This window comes from Argentina silus, assembly GCF_951799395.1.
Source record: "Argentina silus genome assembly, chromosome: 19".
Lineage (NCBI taxonomy): Eukaryota > Metazoa > Chordata > Actinopteri > Argentiniformes > Argentinidae > Argentina > Argentina silus.
In genome coordinates, this window is record NC_139673.1 from 1,393,034 (window position 1) to 1,412,465 (window position 19,432).

The 19,432-nt window shown below is 43.4% G+C and overlaps 1 protein-coding gene across 1 annotated transcript in view; it reads left to right on the forward strand.

The window, feature by feature from the left end:
* Positions 1–19,432, forward strand: part of LOC310819946 (glypican-6-like) — a gene marked incomplete at its 5' end in the record, with an annotated part of 111,055 nt that overhangs the window by 16,076 nt on the left and 75,547 nt on the right. The window contains one exon of the mRNA XM_083691380.1: positions 6,931–7,089. Within this exon, the coding sequence (XP_083547506.1) occupies positions 6,931–7,089 (159 nt within the window). The remainder of the gene's footprint in view (positions 1–6,930; positions 7,090–19,432) is intronic.

Here is a 19,432-nt window from a genome sequence, read left to right on the forward strand (position 1 = left end):
GCCCTGAAAAATGGCACGGGAAGCGTCCTTCATATTTATCTCCAGTTGCATGGGACAAACTTTGTTTTTGAGAATTTCTGTTTTTCTGGTATCATTTGCCAATCAGGCATGTTTTCTCGAGAGAGAACCCACTCTACCACACTGCATCCATCTGCTCCTCGCAAGCGAAGGTCAGACATTTTTGCTGAATACCTAGTGATTATACAGTGGTGAGTTCCTAGGGTGATTTTCGGCGAACGCTGTGACCCAAATACATGTTTTGATGCTGAGATGGACAACTAGCTAAATACCAGGCAGGAAGAGTCACACACTGTACAACAGTTGAAGTCGACGGCTACAGACTTTTTTGTATGGACCTGCGTCCCTGCAGCTGTTTAATGTTGGCCAATCCAGACTTTGAAGGTTTCGGTGTATCTTGGTGTCATCAGGAAAGTTACAGTGCCAGTCAAAAGTTTGGACACACCTTCTCATTCAATGGTTTTTCTTTATTTTTTATTATTTTCTACACTGTAGATTAATATTGAAGACATCAAAACTATGAAGGAACACATATGGAATTATGTAGTAAACAAAATAGTGTTAAACAAACCAGAATATGTTTTATATTTTAGATTCTTCAAAGTAGCTTGGTAAGTTTGTGTCCAAACCTTTGACTGGTAATGTATATCTGTAATGTTTTTTAAATAAAAGGGATGGTAAACCTCATAGTCAGATCGTTTCTTACCCTGAAGGTAGTCCATGGGCTAGGAGGAACTACAGTCCATGGTCCAGAGATGTTTCAATAGCCACTACTAAATTCAGATAGCTTTAGCCACCACTAAGAAAAAAGCTGAAGTTAGTCGAGGTCGATGTGTCACGCGTTGTACCAGTCTGTAGCCATCGACTTCGGCAGTTGGTGCTCAGAACATCACGAGCTGCTTCAGGTGCAGTGGCAGAGTTGTTCTGCTAGCGTGCGCCATGTAGAACTCATTTTAACACAAGTGGTTGTTAAGTTGATGTGAAGAGACAAGGATAAATGTCAACAGCGCAACTGTTTCATCTTGTACCGCGTGTGCCCGACCACTTCATTAAGACTGCAGGCGCGTTGAAACACTTTTCTAAGACAGACATGTTTTTTATCTGCTGGAATGGGGAATTAAAAGTTGTGAATATCATCCACAGTAAAAATGAATGGCTCATGACGCCATCTTCTCAAACTCAGCTGAAACAGAAGCATATGAGTTTTTCTCCAGTGCTAATGAAGTAGTTGGAGCAGGCCCATTGACTCAGAGGCATCATCACCGTTGGCTACAGTATGACTCTTCACGGCTGTAAAAAAAAGCAACTAAATTCCGTCATTTTTCCCTTCACTTTTGATCCCATGATGTAATTCCCTCATCGAGCTGTTTAATTTAAACCCTTTTAGAAAGAGCTCAGTTGTTTCACAATACCATCAAACGCTCATTAGCCTTCCCTTAATTACTGCCATATCAACTTGAATTTGAGTGTCGCGTTGCAGCAAACAGCGACGCGTCTGAGCGTCTCCCGCCAAAACAATAGCGCCTCTGTTTTTCTCTTTCACTGTTGTTTTTCTTCTTCTGTTTTCCCCTGCCTTCGCGTTCACATCCAAACTTCCCTCAGAGCTGTGTCAAGGAGAATTATCTTCCGCTTAATTGGAAAGCTTGTTCGTTTAGAGACATAATTTCTTTATTAACTTCCGACAGGGCTTTCAACCTGCTCCACAGCTCATGAATGAAGTATCTGGGACTGTGACCCCAGAAAGAGGGGAAATCACAGAGAAATAAAAAGGGATTTGTGTTTGAAGGTAACTCTGGAACCTTCTTCTTCTGTAGCAGCTCACCTGGGTTAGATTTTCAGCTGTAAAAAGGTATACAGGGTTGAGACTTAGCACGTTGGTTTAGGATGATGCTGTTTATCAGTCAACTCAAACTCAAAATGTAATTATTTTGTGTTGTCTGTATTGTATCGTATCTGTATTGTTTTGTTTGTTTTGTTCCCTGACATGAAGTCATCAAGTCAACATTCTGCATAATGTTTCTTCTGACCTGTTGGTGAGAGGGCTAGAGAGCCAGGCTCTGAGGAGGAGATACCATGTCTTACAATAGCCAGATGATTGACAGGTGGAGACCCTGAGACGCCCCTCAGCCCCCTCCATCAGAGCCCCGTCTGTCAGAAGTCTGTTTCCCATCGCCACCCCGCCCATTACTCACACACACACACACACACACACACACACACACACACACACACACACACACACACACACACACACACACACACACACACACACACACACTGGGGTCAGTGTGATGTCTTACACAGTGACAAGCCAGAAGCAAGGACCCATCATTTCAGATAGTTCAGATACACAGACTGATCTCTGGTCACCTTTAACATGGTCAATAAGCTGTCTCTCTTATAATAGGTTGTTAATGCAAATGCTACAGTATTGATTAAATGTGAGTGTTTTGTATGCATAACTAACGTTCTCTGAATGCATAAAATGAAGCCCATCTCCATAGTAATATTGCACTAATTACAGTATGTTTTACCCACAACGTCCAGTTTGAACAATGTCCTATATTTCATTAAAGTTCGGAAAAATATAAATATCCAGTATCACAAAATTGCCATGGAAACACTGTGTATGTGGAAGACAGTAAAGTATGAACTTTAAAGGTGCAATCTGTAATTCAAACAACAACTGACGGGATAAGAGAGTTGAACTAAGCTCGTGAGGCATTTATAATTCATATTCTTCAAGAATCATTGGCTATATGTCATTCATTTAACAGTCAAAAATTGATGTGCCAATTACAGATTGCCCCTTTGAGGATATGTCAGAGAAACCTTGTTGTATCAAAGGGATGCTAATTGAAAAAAGGCTCAAACTGTGACAGCGTCGGAGTGGAACCGACTCTAATTGCCGTACACATACCAGTCAAGTTTTAAATGATGATAGAAGCATTCATTTTTAGCAATGATGTAATCGTTAGCAACATCTGCTTATGCAGAAGAGGAAAACAGACAGAACGCTCGGCTACGTTCCAGATAGTTTGGAGTGCTTCGGCGACTTTGTCAGTACTGTAGGTTGAGGACGCATAGCAGGTGATGATCCAACTGAATCCAGTCCCCTTAATTGAAGGGGATTAACTGTCGGTTTCAGTTTGTCATCTTTCTCTCCATTTAACCGTTTACATGTAAACATGCTGTGTTTAGGCCAAAGCCACACTTTTTCAAGGGAAGGAACATTCTGTCAGTACTGCACTGTGCATACAGTGCAAGACACAGGATGCAAACATGATGCAGTCATGGTCAACCCTGAAGACACAGTACAGTAGGCTGCACAGTGAGTCAGCAGTTACAACACTGCAGATGGAAATGTACTGAACAGTGTCAGGCATGGCTCACGAACTTCAAAATCAACCTGATCTCACTGCCCATACGGGCGTACGTTCCGATTGTTTGTGCCTTAGAACACGACCTATGTTTACGCATGCTTGACCACGGGAATTAAAACTTGGCATGGCGGTTAGGCAGTATCAGGCATTCATTTTGAGTGGTTAAGCTTAGGGGAAGTTGTCAGGGGAAGGCATTAGCAAATATTAGCATAACCAACAATAATTAGCCAGAATTAACAAGAATTAACACAAAACAAAGTAGTGTCCCAAGCACGATTCGAGCCAGCGACGTTCGGGTTGCAAGTCAGGCAGTTTCTACATCTCTGACAATCTTATCTCACCCCACTGCACAGGAAAGAACTCACAAAATACGACAGCAAGTCCAAATAGTTCTCCTCTATTGTCACCCCTTAGCTTTTCAACCAATGGCGTCCTTTATTCCAGAGTACTATTGATCTCTGTCCCAGACAGTGTTGCCAAACAGAACAAAACACGCTCTGCTCTCTCGTCTTCCATCAGAGGAGACAGTTGATTAAGCTGACGCGCCAAATCGGCACATTGTAATCTCCATGTGACGATAACAACAGCTCTGAGGAAGAAAGAACCGCCGTGAACTTTCTGAAAGGAGCCAGCCGTGCCCTGACTGATTGCTCGTGTTAAATGGCCTCCGTCTTGCCCATCTTTTCTTCAGTCATCCAAAACGTGGAGAACGGCCTGTGTAGCACAGGCAGCGGTCTCCGAGACGGAGACTGGCGTCAGCGCTTCCCGCTAATGATGATGCTATGCCTCAATCACGCCTTGTGTTCGGGTTCATGAAGATAATGATTCAGAACGATCAGGCGCATCTGCGCAACCGAGAAAATTGACAAAATGACTAATATGCGATTGTCTTTAGGGTAAAACGCACAGGATATTTTTCGTGGCTCACTTCACTTTGATTAAAGAACGTTTGCGGCAACGCCAGAACATTCCGGCGTGGAATTCCCCCAAGAAGATTAGCATTCGTCTTCAATTATCTTGCCCTCTGTAATTACATACATTTCCATCTCTGATCAGTGCTCCCCTAATAGGAAATATGTGCAGCAGTGTCTCCTAACATCTGTGGTCGAGCTGAACCCAGTGGAGCAGCTGCTGGGCCAAGATGGCAGGCAGACAAGCCGGATTGGCCCGACTAGAAACGCAACTTCCTGAACTCACAACAGCTCAGTTCAAAGATAGTAGCCTGCAGTACATTATCAAGGAGGCAGATGTTTATTTGTTCACATCTATAGTGTTTTCAGACATTTGTTGGTCCTGTAGTAATTACTGTGTTATAACACGGGTAAGAGACACTAAATGTAAAATGCTTACCCATTTTGTTCACATTACCATATCAAATGATTTTTTTCCACGATTCACTTCAGCACTACTGTACTTTCATTTAGTTAGAGTTTTGCCTGAGAATCAAAACATTTTTTGCTTGTATCAAAGCGACTTCATTAAGTGTCTTCACATTAGTAGTGCATTGCTTATATGACAATGAGTTGGAATCCAAAGACACAGGCTTATTGTGAGTGACGGGCTGCTGCTACAGTACACAGTATGTCCGCCACTCGCCCACGTGAAAGATAACCTCAGGTCAGAGTTACGGTGTGTACCATATTACAGAGCACAGGCAGCGTGACACATAGATGGATGGATACGCTCCATAGGACCCCTCAGTACACCGGGCCTGTCGGAGAGCTAGGAGCTGGATTACATTTCACCTCACGCCTGACCACACAGCCTTGCCCCGGCCGAGCCGCCCCGGCCGCGCCGCCGCTTCCACGGTTTGTTTGCAAGCATGTGGTGAAGGGATCACAAGCTATGAACGCAGACTTCAATCAACTGCTCCAGCTCGGTTTCATCATTATGAACATTGACAGCATCCGAGATATGTTTACAGCTGTCCGGCACCCCGAAGCTCCTCTGTGATTTGATTTAATCACAGGACGGTACAGTGTGTGCATACTGTACACTAGGCAACTTTTTGAGAGCGGCGCTGCACTGTGGGTTGGATTGAATTGAGCTCTGGGGTTTAACAAAAGCTACGGGGGCAGACACAGCAGTACAGCTTATGCAACACTTCACTGTGTGTGTGTGTGTGTGTGTGTGTATGGGTTGTCTAAAGGGTTTTAGTCTCCACAGTCACATAACAGACATTATTATCTCATTACCGCAGACCTGTGGTGGGCCAGAACTGTTGTTGGTATAGATGGTCCTTATTAGTCTGCTTAAATGTTTTTTTTTTAATTACATTAAAAAACTCACGCGTGATTTTCTTTTTACGACGGACATTTGTGCTTCAGCACGGTAGGAGGCAATTGAGCCAGTGTGAGTGCGCCACTTGATTGACGTACAATGCGGCCAGTCTGAGATCGCTTCTCTTCTACGGGTCACGTGTCATATATATATATATATATATATATATATATATATATATATATATATATCATTTTTTAATGTAGGTAGATCATTTTGACCTGGTCATTTTGAAAGTAGCTCGTAAGCCGAAAAAGTGTGGGCACTTTAGACTAGTCTCCAACTGATGCCAGCACACCACTAGAGAGCTAAAGCAGTTTCTACAGACATTATGAAATAGACGTTTCTTCCTCTGCACCAGGACAGATAAGACACCAATGTCCCATTCCCCCCCCCCCGACTTTCCCTCCATATTGTCAGTTAGTAATGACTATTCCTTCGGGGATTGAGGTAATTTGAAACCTTCGCCCCATCATTCGTTCAGGCCTTGATGGCATATCGTCTCTACCGTACGTCATGGTATCTCAGTTTAAGGACGGGCCAGCTCTGCCGACGCTGAGCCTTGGAAAATGACTCTCTGACCGTCTCCTTGACAGCCTATTTTATCAAGGAGTTTGTGGAAGGCCATGTAATTATGTGAAGAGCTGTAGAAGGCTGGTCTACAGTAGCTCAACTGTAGGTAGACTTACCTCACCAACTTACCTCATTCTAACAGGAATTGTGTTGAAGATTCACTTTACAATTCATACTTTCTGTACTCTATATTTGTACTTTTGTAGGATTCTGTATGGCAGTTTCTGTTCCGATATCCGACAAGTACATTTAAAACTGACTCGACTGTACAATACTTTTTACCCGTCTAATGCACCATATTCAGACTATAGCATGAGCATGGTTGCAGGCGGGTATCTCTGGTTTCATGTCGTGGTATCTCTGGTTTCATGTCGTGGTATCTCTGGTTTCATGTCGTGGTATCTCTGCGAGACACATGTTAGCCTCTCATTTGTTCCAGTCTGTCCCTCCTTTGATACAGTCTGTTCAGGGAATCCAAAATCACAGGAGAGCATCGATCAAACGCTCACCCTCTCCCTTTTGATGCTGTGAGTCCTGTGAGTCAGAGAACCAGGTGGTGCACTGGTGCTTGCCCGTTGGTGATGCGTATAAAAACGTGCTCTCCTCTCTCTCACCCCCCCCCCTCCTCTCCCTCCCTCCCTCCCTCCCTTCCTCCCTGTCTCCCTGTCTCCCTCAGGTGAACACCTGCGCGTCTGTCCTCAGGGATACACCTGCTGCACCGCCGAGATGGAGGACAAGCTCAGTCCGCAGAGCAAGCTGGAGTTTGAGAACTTAGTCGAGGAGACAAGCCACACGCTAAGGACAACCTTCGTCTCGAGCCATAAAAAGTTTGACGGTAAGACATCTGGGTTTGTTTTTTTTCGTCCCTGTTTTATCTACCTGCCCCTTCAGGTTTCGTAGAGGCCTGTGGTGTACATCGCTTGTATATACAGTAGTAGAGTCCCTTTTGCAGAATAAATTATAACGCAAATGTCTGTTTGTACAATGGGGAAGTTCACACAGTATCTGAAAAATGTAAAGTGTACCGTTTACATTTATGGCATTCAGCAGACGCCTTTATCCAAAGCGACTTACAACAATACATTTGTTTAAGTAAATGAATCATCTATCCATCCGTCATCATAAGATAAAGTAATCAATGCTCTGACCAGGGGCCATAGGCAGTCACAATGCTAGAAGAAGGACTTTCTTTTTTTATTAACAGGAGAGAAACTTGTACAGGGGGGTAGTGGGGGGTGAAGAGGTCTCTAGGGTATGGGGTAGGGTTAGTACAGGGGGGGTAGTGGGGGTGGAGAGGTCTTTAGGAGGGACCGTTAAGATGTAGCCTGAAGAGATGGATAGAGTCTTCAATCTACCATAACATGCTTTATGAGGTGTGGTGAGTTTTGGCCTGGTGCCAGTTGTACTGTATGTGGTTGTTTTAGCTTCCTAATTTGAATGCTGTAATTGTTAGTCACTCTGGATAAGACTAAAATTTAGCCACTAAGCGGCTAAATTGTACAGTAAATTGCATTGTAATTGTATAGTTACGAATCACGCTGACAGCTATTTGTACGCTTTTCCTTTGAGACATTTACTACTCTTCAAAGACTGTGATCAAAGCATCCAGACAACAGACAGTGCCTTGCCATCCCGTCTCATTATTACCCTTCACCATGTAAACACTTTGAAGTCTCTTCCAGCGTATCCTTTAAAGGGGCAATCTGTAGAATGGTAGACTACAGCAGCTCTTTAGCAGCAGAGGCTTATGTTAGTAAATGAATTCAAAGGACTTAATTTCACAGTTTGTTGAATTTATTGTGTATTACAGACGTGTCAACTTTAGGAGCGCGGCGGGGAAACTTCTTACCGTAGCAAAGCTAGCTTCGCTGACTTCTATCATTCACCGCTTATTATGATTGAGAATGGAGGCTAGGCTAGGAGGCTAGGCTAGGTGTCTTGTGGTGACAACGACAGACTCAAGACACATCCACACCTCCAACAAACAAATCTCATTCTCAGTTGCATTTTTTTGGAAAAGGAAGAGAAGGAAAATCAAGGCATATTCATCTAGTGCAGGACCTCTTTAAACATCTCTCCGAGGTGTGAACCGTTTGTTTTCTTGTCAGAGTCAGAGTCGGGGCCGCCGATTTAAGAGTCTTTTAGACAGTTAGTTTAACGGTGGCTGGTTCCTTATTGTCACTGTGGTCCGTATCTTGCTGAGCTCCCTGATCATCTTGATGCCTGTTCAGGGCTTCTCCGCCCTGCTGGGCTGTGTGGTAAAAGTACTTTCTCTGATGGAATAGTGGGGTCATTAATACCAACCCGGAGACATGAATGAATCAGAATGTGTGCGAAATGTAATTACAGCTTTTTTATTATGAATATGACGTGGGGATCGCTGTCAATCTGTCTGTATCCTCTGTAGTTAACCTTGGGGGAGCCCACGTTTTCGTACGCAATAAAAAAATCAATAACAGACTGACTCCATCTGTAATTATCTCCCACTTAGAAATGTATGGTTTGTTGGGTTTCATCATTCTTTTATTAGGCCACTTTGGATAAAAGGGTTGCCAGAGCAGAGCTCTCAGATGGAAGCAGAAGCCATCATTCAAGTTCATTTCTGACAGGGCTTGTCTGTGATTTTCATGTCATAATGAAATCAGATGCATCCTCAAAGTATTTTCAAAGTTCAAAGGTTGTTCACACCTTTTGACCTTGTTTATGAATGCCGAGGCATTCTCTGCGTTGTGCTGTTGGTCCGTGCTGGACAGTGTTCCGATTACCTAGGAATAGCCCTGGACCTTTCTGCCCTTCATCCAATGCATGCCTCCTGTCCTATTAGGTTGGCGCCCACTGAGCTTTACCCAGCATGCATCGCTGGTCACTGAAGCCTGAGACGAGTGATGCGCTGGCCTTTATCTTTGACAGCAGGTGTGCCTGTCGGAGAAACAAGCCCAAACTTTATTTATCACTCTGATGGGCTCTGCATCTCCAGGGATTCGCTCCATGCTCTCCTTGTTCGCAGACGGTATTGATTTTGCGATGCCTCGGCCTCAGCCTAGGTTGCTGCCTTTCTTGTTGCTCTTGTGTTTTGGTGTTTGTTATTTGCTTTTTTCCTTAACTTGAACGGACACATATCTGACTTAATAGACTGCTGGATATCCCTCTTTCTCTCTCTCTCTTTGTCTTTCTCTCTCTCTCTCTCCCTCCCTCTTTCTCTCTCTCTCTTTGTCTTTCTCTCTCTCTCTCTCTCTCTCTCTCTCTCTCCTCCTCTCTCTTTGTCTCTCTCCCCTCTCTCTTTCCCTCCCTCTCTCTCTCTCTCTCTCTCTCCCCCCTCTCTCCCTCCCTCTCTCTCTCTCTTCCCCCTCTCCCCCCCTCCCTTTCTCTCTCCCTCTCTACCCCCCTCCCCCCCCCCATATCTCTTTGTAGCCAGGTGTGGGTTCGGCCATTCACCATAACTCAGTTCAGTCTTCCATGGCCGCCCACTCTGTGAAGCCGTTCGTTCAACACTTCCTCCCTCATGGCGTAGACAGCAGAGCTCTCCCCACCCCGCGGGGTTTGAATCCATCCCTCATCAATTTTACTTGCCCTCATTTCTGTCCCCAGTTATTTATAGGGCCCTATTTAGAAATCCTTTAGAAACTCTCTACTTTTGATTACCGACTACGCTCCCGGAGGCTCGGAGGGGGCTTGATGCATTATTGAATAAATCCTGATGCCGTAAGTGTCTGTTGCACATTGGGATTAAAGGGATGTTCCACTATAATTCAATCATATAGTTGTCTAGTTGTCTAGTTGTCTAAGTAGTGCACCACCCCAGACAGTTTTTACCTGCATTGATCTTGATATTCTGATTATGTCAATTTCTGTCATAAATGTCAAAGAAGCACATAACAACACTCAAAACTCAACTCTGGAATACATTGCCGACGGTCATGTAAAATGCGCCCTTTTTAGTTTCTATATAATTTCTGTTCTGTTTTAAACGTTCTCAAAACATCAGAGATGTTTCCTGACAAATGCACCAGTAGATCTCACTAATCAGTCCATTGGGTTGCCTTGGGCGTGCAAAGCTGTCAAAGAGAAACTCCCTTTTGGATTGGAACTTTGTGCAATAAAATTAGGTTCAAAAGTGGGTTTACTACGAATAATTTATGGAAAAAGTTAAACGGACAAATTACTCTGAAGCAACATTGCGTAACATGTTCTTGATTTTAGCGTTTGGAGATTTGAGTGCCTTGGTGTCTAAGATATCTTTATGGACTGAATGGGCTTCAATGGGCAACACAAGCTGCATCTAAAAAAAGCGCCATCTAAACATTGATGCACCTAAAAACTACTGGACATGCTGTAGGCGCCTATATAACACGCTACATGGAACTACGTGGAACATCGATTTAAGGGAAAGGAGGGTTCTGAACATCTCTACCATCCCTTCCATCCATCCATCCATCCATCCATCCATCCATCCATCCATCCATCCATCCATCCATCCATCCTTCCATCCCTTCCATCCATCCATTTATCCATCTATTCATTCATCCCTTCCATCCATCCATCCATCCCTTCCATCCATCCATTTATCCATCTATCCATCCATCCATCCATCCATCCCATCCATCCCATCCATCCATCCATCCATTGATTCATCCATCCTTCCATCCATCCATCCATCCATCCATCGATTCATCCATCCTTCCATCCATCCATCCATCCATCGATTCATCCTTCCTTCCATCCATCCATCCATCCATCCATCCATCGATTCATCCTTCCTTCCATCCATCCATCCATCCATCCATCCATCCTTCCATCCATCCATCCATCCATCCATCCATCCATCCTTCCATCCATCCATCCATCCATCCTTCCATCCATCCATCCATCGATCCATCCATCCATCCATCGATTCATCCATCCTTCCATCCATCCATCCATCGATTCATCCATCCTTCCATCCATCCATCCATCCATCCATCGATTCATCCATCCTTCCATCCATCCATCCATCCATCCATCGATTCATCCTTCCTTCCATCCATCCATCCATCCATCCATCCATCGATTCATCCTTCCTTCCATCCATCCATCCATCCATCCATCCATCCATCCATCCATCCATCCATCCATCCATCCTTCCATCCATCCATCCATCCATCCATCCTTCCATCCATCCATCCATCGATCCATCCATCCATCCATCGATTCATCCATCCTTCCATCCATCCATCCATCCATCCATCCATCCATCCATCCATCCATCCTTCCATCCATCCATCGATCCATCCATCCATCCATCGATTCATCCATCCCTTCCATCCATCCCTCCATCCATCCATCCATCCATCCATCCACCCATCCATCCATCCATCCCTTCCATCCATCCATCCATCCATCCATCCATCCACCCAGCCCCTATCTCTTCGTGTGTTGTTATATTCCCATAGAGACAGGCCTCGCCATGTTCCAGTCCAATAAATGTGCAGTAACAGAGAGACTCTGGCCAACCGCAGCCTTGCCGTACTGTATCCTATGTGTTGGTCTGACGTGGACTGATTCCCTGTGGACGTGGCCTCGCTCTCAGAGAGCATTCATGTTTGCTGTGGTGAGGGACATCAGGTGCCCCAACCTGACCCGTGTTAAGTAAGTACAGCAGATGAGATCACATCATTATTTACAGATGAATCAGGGGTGAGAGATAGGAGAACGTTGCATCACCGCGGTTATGGCTCCAGATTGATTACATCAGTAAGGGCTGAGTAGATGACATCAGTTGGAAAAGGCGTCTGATGGCTCAGTAAAAGTGTGATTCTGGATTTGTGCCCAAGTGTAAATCCTCGCCCTGTTTCCTGGCGGTAGTACGCTTATGGAAAGCAGATTTCATATTTCACAAAGCTACCGGTTTTTTTTCTTGTTTGCCTTTCCTCTGTGATCATTCCTTCCTCTGTGTTCATTTCTATCATCTCAAACCTCCATTTTAGTCTTTGGCACGTTTCATACAGGGTTCAGGGTTACCGCAGCACTCAGAGATAGCTTTACTGGTCAGGTGTACTGTAAAGACACAAACTAGGTGGATTAGCAGTTTTTTTTTTTAGGGAGGGAAGCAAAAGCTTTTATGCTGGAGTGAGAAGACTGGACATCTAATCCTGTAGATGGCAGAGACAACTCCCTACCTTAATGTGTTTGTGAAAGTTTATGCTACTACTTATTTCCTCTGCTTTTCACAAGGATTACTTTTAAGCCTCATGCAGCCCATAGAGCATCGGGAATACATTTCTAGATACAAGTTAAAGACATAAAAAGATGATGTATTGTGACTCCTCTGATCTTGTGTAGACAAGCCTTTCTACTACTCCTCTTTTCCATCCCTCACTAGTTTCTGCGTTTCATGTGAAGGCCAGGGCTTGTTAAGTGCTGTTTGGTTTCACATTGGGCCTCTCTGGCCTCCCATTTGGCCCAGGAGATTAGCGGGTGTGGTTTGTTGGTTGGTTGGCTGAAGTCTGGGTTGAGCAAAAGCATTGCTTGACTAAGTTCTTTGATCCTTCCTCTGTAGGTTGAGGGGGTCCCGCCCGTCTCCTCCCCTCCCCTCCCCTCCCCTCCCCTCCCCTCTCCTCTCCTCTCCTCCTGTCAACTCCACATATGCATTCTCTGTATCTATCTCCAGTCCTTTTTAATCCCTTTTGAGTTGGGAGTCTTAGAGATATTAAGTAACTATTTACACAATGATGATTATGATTGTGAATGACGATATGATTCAGCCAAGACAGAAGGACATGGGAATAAAGAAGAAGAAGAAGAAGAAGAAGAAGAAGAAGAAGAAGAAGAAGAAGAAGAAGAAGAAGAAGAAGAAGAAGAAGCACGATCTGTGTTCCAGTATCGTAACACAGAGAACCAGGCATGCCCTCCTCCCCTTGCATGCTAAGTACAATGGTATGCTAGTGGTAAAAACAGAGAAATAGAGGAGAGACTCAGGAGGGGACCGTAGCGTAGGGCTCCCCGACAAACTTGAACTGTATTATCACCTCGTCACAAGGGATTGCAAGTGCTTAAACTGCTAAATATCATCGCCAATAATAGACTGGCTTTATGCACGTGGTGACAGAGGGGAATAAGACTGCACTGACGTGATGGCAGGGAGTCACATCACTCCCCTGTGACCCAAGGTGATTAATTGATTTGAACTGGTGTCACGTCACACAGCAAGACGACATCCTTATCACTTAGTTTTCAGGTTGTCAAGGTCACGGGTGTTGATTGGGTTTACTGTTCAATATGTAACAGGTCAACACCTGAGGACCCTGTAGGGAACAGGCTGCTGGCTTCCCAGTTAGTGGTTCTGTTGGCTTTAACTTGATATCTGGAAGCAAAGCATCAGGATAGGATAGACTACAGGGAAATAGAATGCTATTGAATTGAATTGTGTTGAATTAAAGTTAGTTTAATTGAATTGCATGTAATCTTCAATGTCCTCAATGACAGTAAAAGACACCAAACACACATACTGTACAGGCAAAACACACATACTGTACAGGCAAAACACTCATACTTTAGAGCAACAGACACACACAGCTGAAACTGCTCAGTGGTCAATAGAAACTCTACCCATGTACATTGCGTGTTGGTTTTGGTCAAAGGAAGTATTTAGTCTCTGAACCAGAGAGATTTCCACACAGATATCCCACATATCACATTAGTTATTCATGCTTCCACTCATTGAAGAAGTTAACAAGTAGAATTTAGAGAAGAGGGGAAACACATGCCCACAATTCATAGCTGACTTCAAATGATGATAACATCAAAAACAGGATCTCAGAGGTCCTCATTAGAATGCCCCAGTTCTGCCTCAGAGTTGTGAACTGGAATTACAATCACCCATTTTGTCAGTACAAGCTTTTTAACGCCCAGAGAAAATAATAAATTTGTTTAATGAAACGCCACTCAAGTAGAGTGGCATAGTAACGGTATAATTGTCGGTACTGTGGGTCAACCGCCCGTAATGTACCATAATCACATCAATGACTTCCATAACGGCATTCAACAGCAGCTTTACCACGCTGTTTACGTTAGGTGTGTCACAGGGAGACATTGAGAGCATACATGACAGATTATTACGAGACACTGTCCAGCAGAATTCCAACAGAGATAACAGTACAGTCTATGCTCTCAAAAGGCACATATTCACTGTGGAATTTCACTGTGGAGATATTGATCCGATCCGATCTTCCGCCGTAGACTGAAGACCCATCTCTTCAGGCTACATCTTAACAGTCCCTCCTAGAGACCTCTTCACCCTCACTACCCCCCCTGTACTAACCCTAACCCCAACCCTTGAGACCTCTTCACCCCCACTTCCCCTCTGTACAAGTTCTCTCCTGTTAATAAAAAAAAGAAAAAAAAAAAAAAAAGGCTTCTGGCATTACGACTGCCAATGGCCCCTGGTGTGAGCATTGATTACTTTGTCTTATGATGACAGTTGGATAGATGATGTATTTGTTGTAAGTCGTTTTGGATAAAGGCATCTGCTAAATGCCATAAATGTAAATATAAATGTAATACATGACAGATTATTACGAGATACTGTCCAGCAGAAAGAACAGTACAGGCTATGCTCTCAAAAGGCATGTAAGATATACCTTAAATATATATGTATTCCATCAAAACATCCATATTGTATGTGCAGTAATGCTTCCTTGGTAGAGTATGTCCTACCACACTGGATCCATTGATGTCGTGGAAACCCAATGACAGAATCATGTCCAATATGAATGAAACCAAAACCGTGTCGTTCCTGGAAGCCTGCATGAATAAATGAGCATTGTTTTGATGTCCTTGTGTCAGCCTAAGTACATGTCAGGAAGACTATCCTCTGTGGACAGCGAGTACAGGGATCTGTCCAGCACTTTAGCTCCTGGCTAGCTGGGTGGGTGAGCAGGGGGAAGGGGTTAGCCTCCATTATATGGGGCAGGAAGTCCATGTCATTTCATCCCATCAGGATGGAGGTTTGTGAGGCTACGTGTGGCCTGGACCATGAACATATAGAGTAATAGTCATGTTGAGTGTACCCATGACTGCACCAGCCAAATTGCCAGGGTCTGAGGGGCTATGTCAGTTCTGTACATTATGTTTCTAAGGCCTGGACACTGCACTCTGTTCTTCTGCTGGGCTTCAAAGAGACACAATAGAAATACTGTGGAGTGAAGTGCACCAGCCAAATCGCCATGGACTGAGGGCCTGTGCCCATTCTATAAATTCCATTTCTATGCCATGTATCAGGCTGGCGAGAGTCTCTTCTCTATGGACCTGGAAATTGCAAAAAGAAATACAAGAGGCCTCTGCAATTTGATTCAGTCTCTTTTCATTTATTTATTTCATCTCATCTTTGGGGCGAGATGGTGGGAGGGGGGGCAGATACAGTATTCTGAAATATCTACAGTACAGTGCTGTAATTCAGTTTACTGCGGATCCCAGCTCCAGGATATTGAGTTTGTTCAGGCCACAGCTGAGATCGTGCTCTCTCTTGGCACGGATGAAATATGACCGCCTTGCAAAGACACCTATTTGCTTCCCTCTCAGACAATATCATACCTGAACCTTCTATTCCACTGTCCTTTGTATTTCACTATGTCAGCCTGCATTTGGCCTGCCAGGACCTAATGGCTGGAGAAAAGGGTCAGGCAATTTCATTTAGCTTATTCTCTCTCCTGATTACATCTGGCCTGAAAAATTGGTTTAGTTCCTTGGAAGGAAATTCATCAATTTTAGGTCCAGAGAACTTTATGTTCACTGGTTCTTGGCCAGGGCTCCCTTGAAAAAGGGATTCGTATCTCAATGGGACTCATCTACTGTATACAATGAAAAATAACAATGCTGTCTTGTATTTTGCACAAAAACCGGTATGTTTAAGATAATGCAAATGACTACCCAGATGAACAATATCACCACGCTACTATAGATGAATGATATGTTTTGTCATCAGTTCATAAAGTAGAAGACATTATAGTCAGGGTACACAGAGGTAAGAGAAAGGTAATGATGCAGTAGAGTAAATTCTTTCAGCCCCATCAAGTTGTTTCCCTCGCAGGGATACTTTGGCTCTCATGAAACTGATCCCACACGCCGATACATCTCCAGACTATAATTACATTTCATATAGATTCCTTTTTTTTCTGCAGTTTACTCTGCAAAATGGAGCATTAAAGATATGGTATTTGGGAACCTAATGCTATTGAGATGCTCTACGGAGGCCCAAAGGAAACATCCCATTAATATTTCAAATTATAACTCTGATAGGGGGAAAGATGGACTTATCCAATCAAAACAAGGCTTCTGGAAGGGTGGGCGGCTTGGGATGCCAACATACATTGTAGCTTTTCTGTATGTCCCCCAGGCAGAGTCCTGAGATTACGTAGGGGTCCTAGAGTGGAGTAGAGTAATACAGACCGTATTACTAATTGAAATCGTCTCTGTCAATAAGATTAATACACATAAGCTTTCACAACATTTTAATCGGGAAATGGTTAATGACAGTTAAAAAATGTTTCATTAATATCAGAGTTATGTAGGTGACCGACAACACGGTCTAAGCTGGGTTTTATTTGTTCATCCTGTTTTATATAGAAGGCACGTTAATCTCCATTTGGCCACGGGCTTTACAGACAAGACTGAAACATCCTTGCAAGGGAAATGTTTATACTATGCAGGGTCGTTTCATGGTCAACCCTAGTTCAGCAGGAATGTGTACAGAAGGCTCAGAGTAGATGGCGTTAATGTATCAACAATATTCCATTATGCTGTACTTAGGAGTTCACATACCAGAGAGAATGGAGTTGCTCGTAACTTGGGACTGCAGTGCGTTTTCGCATTACGGTTGAATGTATTTGGATAATGGAAAAAGGTACCTTGTGATGTGTTGTTGCAGAGGGCTCCCTGAAAGGAGAGCAGAAGATCTTGCTGCTATCTGGGACGCTTTACACTTCATGCTATTGCCATTGTTTTGCTATTATTATTATTATTATTATTATTATTATTGTTTCCTTATGTTGTTATTATTATGAAATTGCACTGCAGATTTATGTTGATATTGTTTGATTGATTGTTTGTTTGTTTGTTTGTTTGATTGTTGTTTACCCTAAGCATTTGGGTTAATTGTGTAAATGACAATTTGATTAACATTTGATTTGATTTGATTTGATTTGATTTGATTTGATTTGATTTGATTTGATTTGATTTAATTTGATCTCCTCTGTGGCTTAAGGGCTTTTAAATTGGCTAATGTAAAAGTTGTTGTAAGCCGTTGATAAGGTTAGTGGTGCCTCATACAATCTCCCAAACCCAGCACATTTTCTGTTTTCAAAACGGATCCACAGTTCCGATTCAAATTCATAAATAGTATTTTGGAATGATCAGATGTCCACCGTTATCTTAACTGAACTAACACTAACAATTCTCAGAGGGCTGAATAAACCTGCTCCGTCTGGGAATGCAGAGAATGGTCCTTTTAACCTTTTTGTTTTACCAGAAACATATCTAGTAGCTGTTCAGTAACTCCAGGCATGCAGTAAACATGATCCCAGCAGCCCTCAGTCATGTGACCACGGCTTTGGTCCACTTCAGCCTCTGTCTGTGGGGAGCCGCAGCCTCCTCACCCTGAGGACAAGCTGAGAAGTGAAGACAAAGCTGCTTAGCCTGGGACACGACACGCACGCACGCACACACACACACACACACACACACACACACACACACACACGTGTGCTTGTGTGTGTGTGTGTGTGTGTGTGTGTGTGTGTGTGTGTTCAGCCAATTTGCTGTTGCTTCACTCTGGAAGAGGATGCCCTGGTCATGGGAGGAAACTGCTTTGATTTTCTCAACCCTGGCTAAACGCATTCCCCCGATGTCTCTCTCTGTACTGATCCACTGAACTGCATGGCAGGTCTCCTGAGATACAGTACGTACTGTAAAACTGTCCTCCGCAAAGCAAACTATGTCTGACATACAGTAGTGTACTGTACAGTAATGAGTTGAAACCCACTTGCTGTAGAAGTGTAGTGTAGATTTACCATTGATGTCCATGTCATGTGATTGATATATATATATATATCAATGTGTGTATCATACAGCATATGATCAAGATCATTATAATGTTAGCCAATGTGTTGGATTCTCTTCATTTGAAATACATTAGCTTGTGGAGTGTTATCAAGAATAATGAGATAATTCACCGTACTGTTTATCCTTCAGTCCAGCTGCACAAGCTTTAGTTTACGTAACACCACTGAGTATTGCTTCACTTTGGATGAAAGATAACTCCGTTGAGGTTATTGAGTGGCCTTACAAGATACAAACTATTGTGCTTCAAACTAGAAAAACGATTTCCAGGAGAAACTTGGTGGGTTTGTTGTGGCTATTCAGTCCGAGTTAATAGTTTGCTTCTTGTCAAAACTTTGTGGGAACATTTCTCAAGCGTCATTGCTCTGAATGGAATGAATGGTATTCAATTCGGTCTCTGTACTTAAATCAATAAAGTAGGAGATGATTGAAAAGAAACAAACGTCTAACTAATTGAGGCAGACGTCTGGTAGAAGAAAGCCGTCAGCGGGAGCTGAAGTGAAGGCGTTGACAGCAGCATAACAGAGAGAGACGGGGGCAGAACAGAGGGTGACATCTACTTTAGCTGCTGTTTTATTGGTAGAAAAACGTCAATTAGAAACGTCAGTTAGAAACGTCAATGTCTCTGTAAATGTTGCCGTCTGAGAGAACAGCCACTGTGTCTGACGGGGCCCGTTAGCGATGAAAGAGAAACAGAGAAAGGTTTACAATTTAAAACAGTAAAACCAATGCCCTCTGAAGAGATGTTGTCTCCCAAAATGCATTGCAGACAGTTAGGCCTTCCTGTTTTGGGCCTCTTCAGAAAGAATTGGTGGACTCCCCCTGATCAAATTGTGATCAAGCATTCTATTTGTTAGATGCCTGACCAAGATTGTTAATGTGGTCCATTTGATGTTGCCCTGTTTCATGCAAATTAATGCAATTTGTAAGCTTAATGAAATGGAGTCCCATCGTTCGGCTCTTCTGGGACATATGTGAGTACACTTTGTCTTAATGGTCTTACTTAATTTCTAATGAGCCTTAGTTAGCTGTCATTCTAACAAGGGTGTAACCCAAGCAAACGATAGATTCTTAGATACTCATTAAGG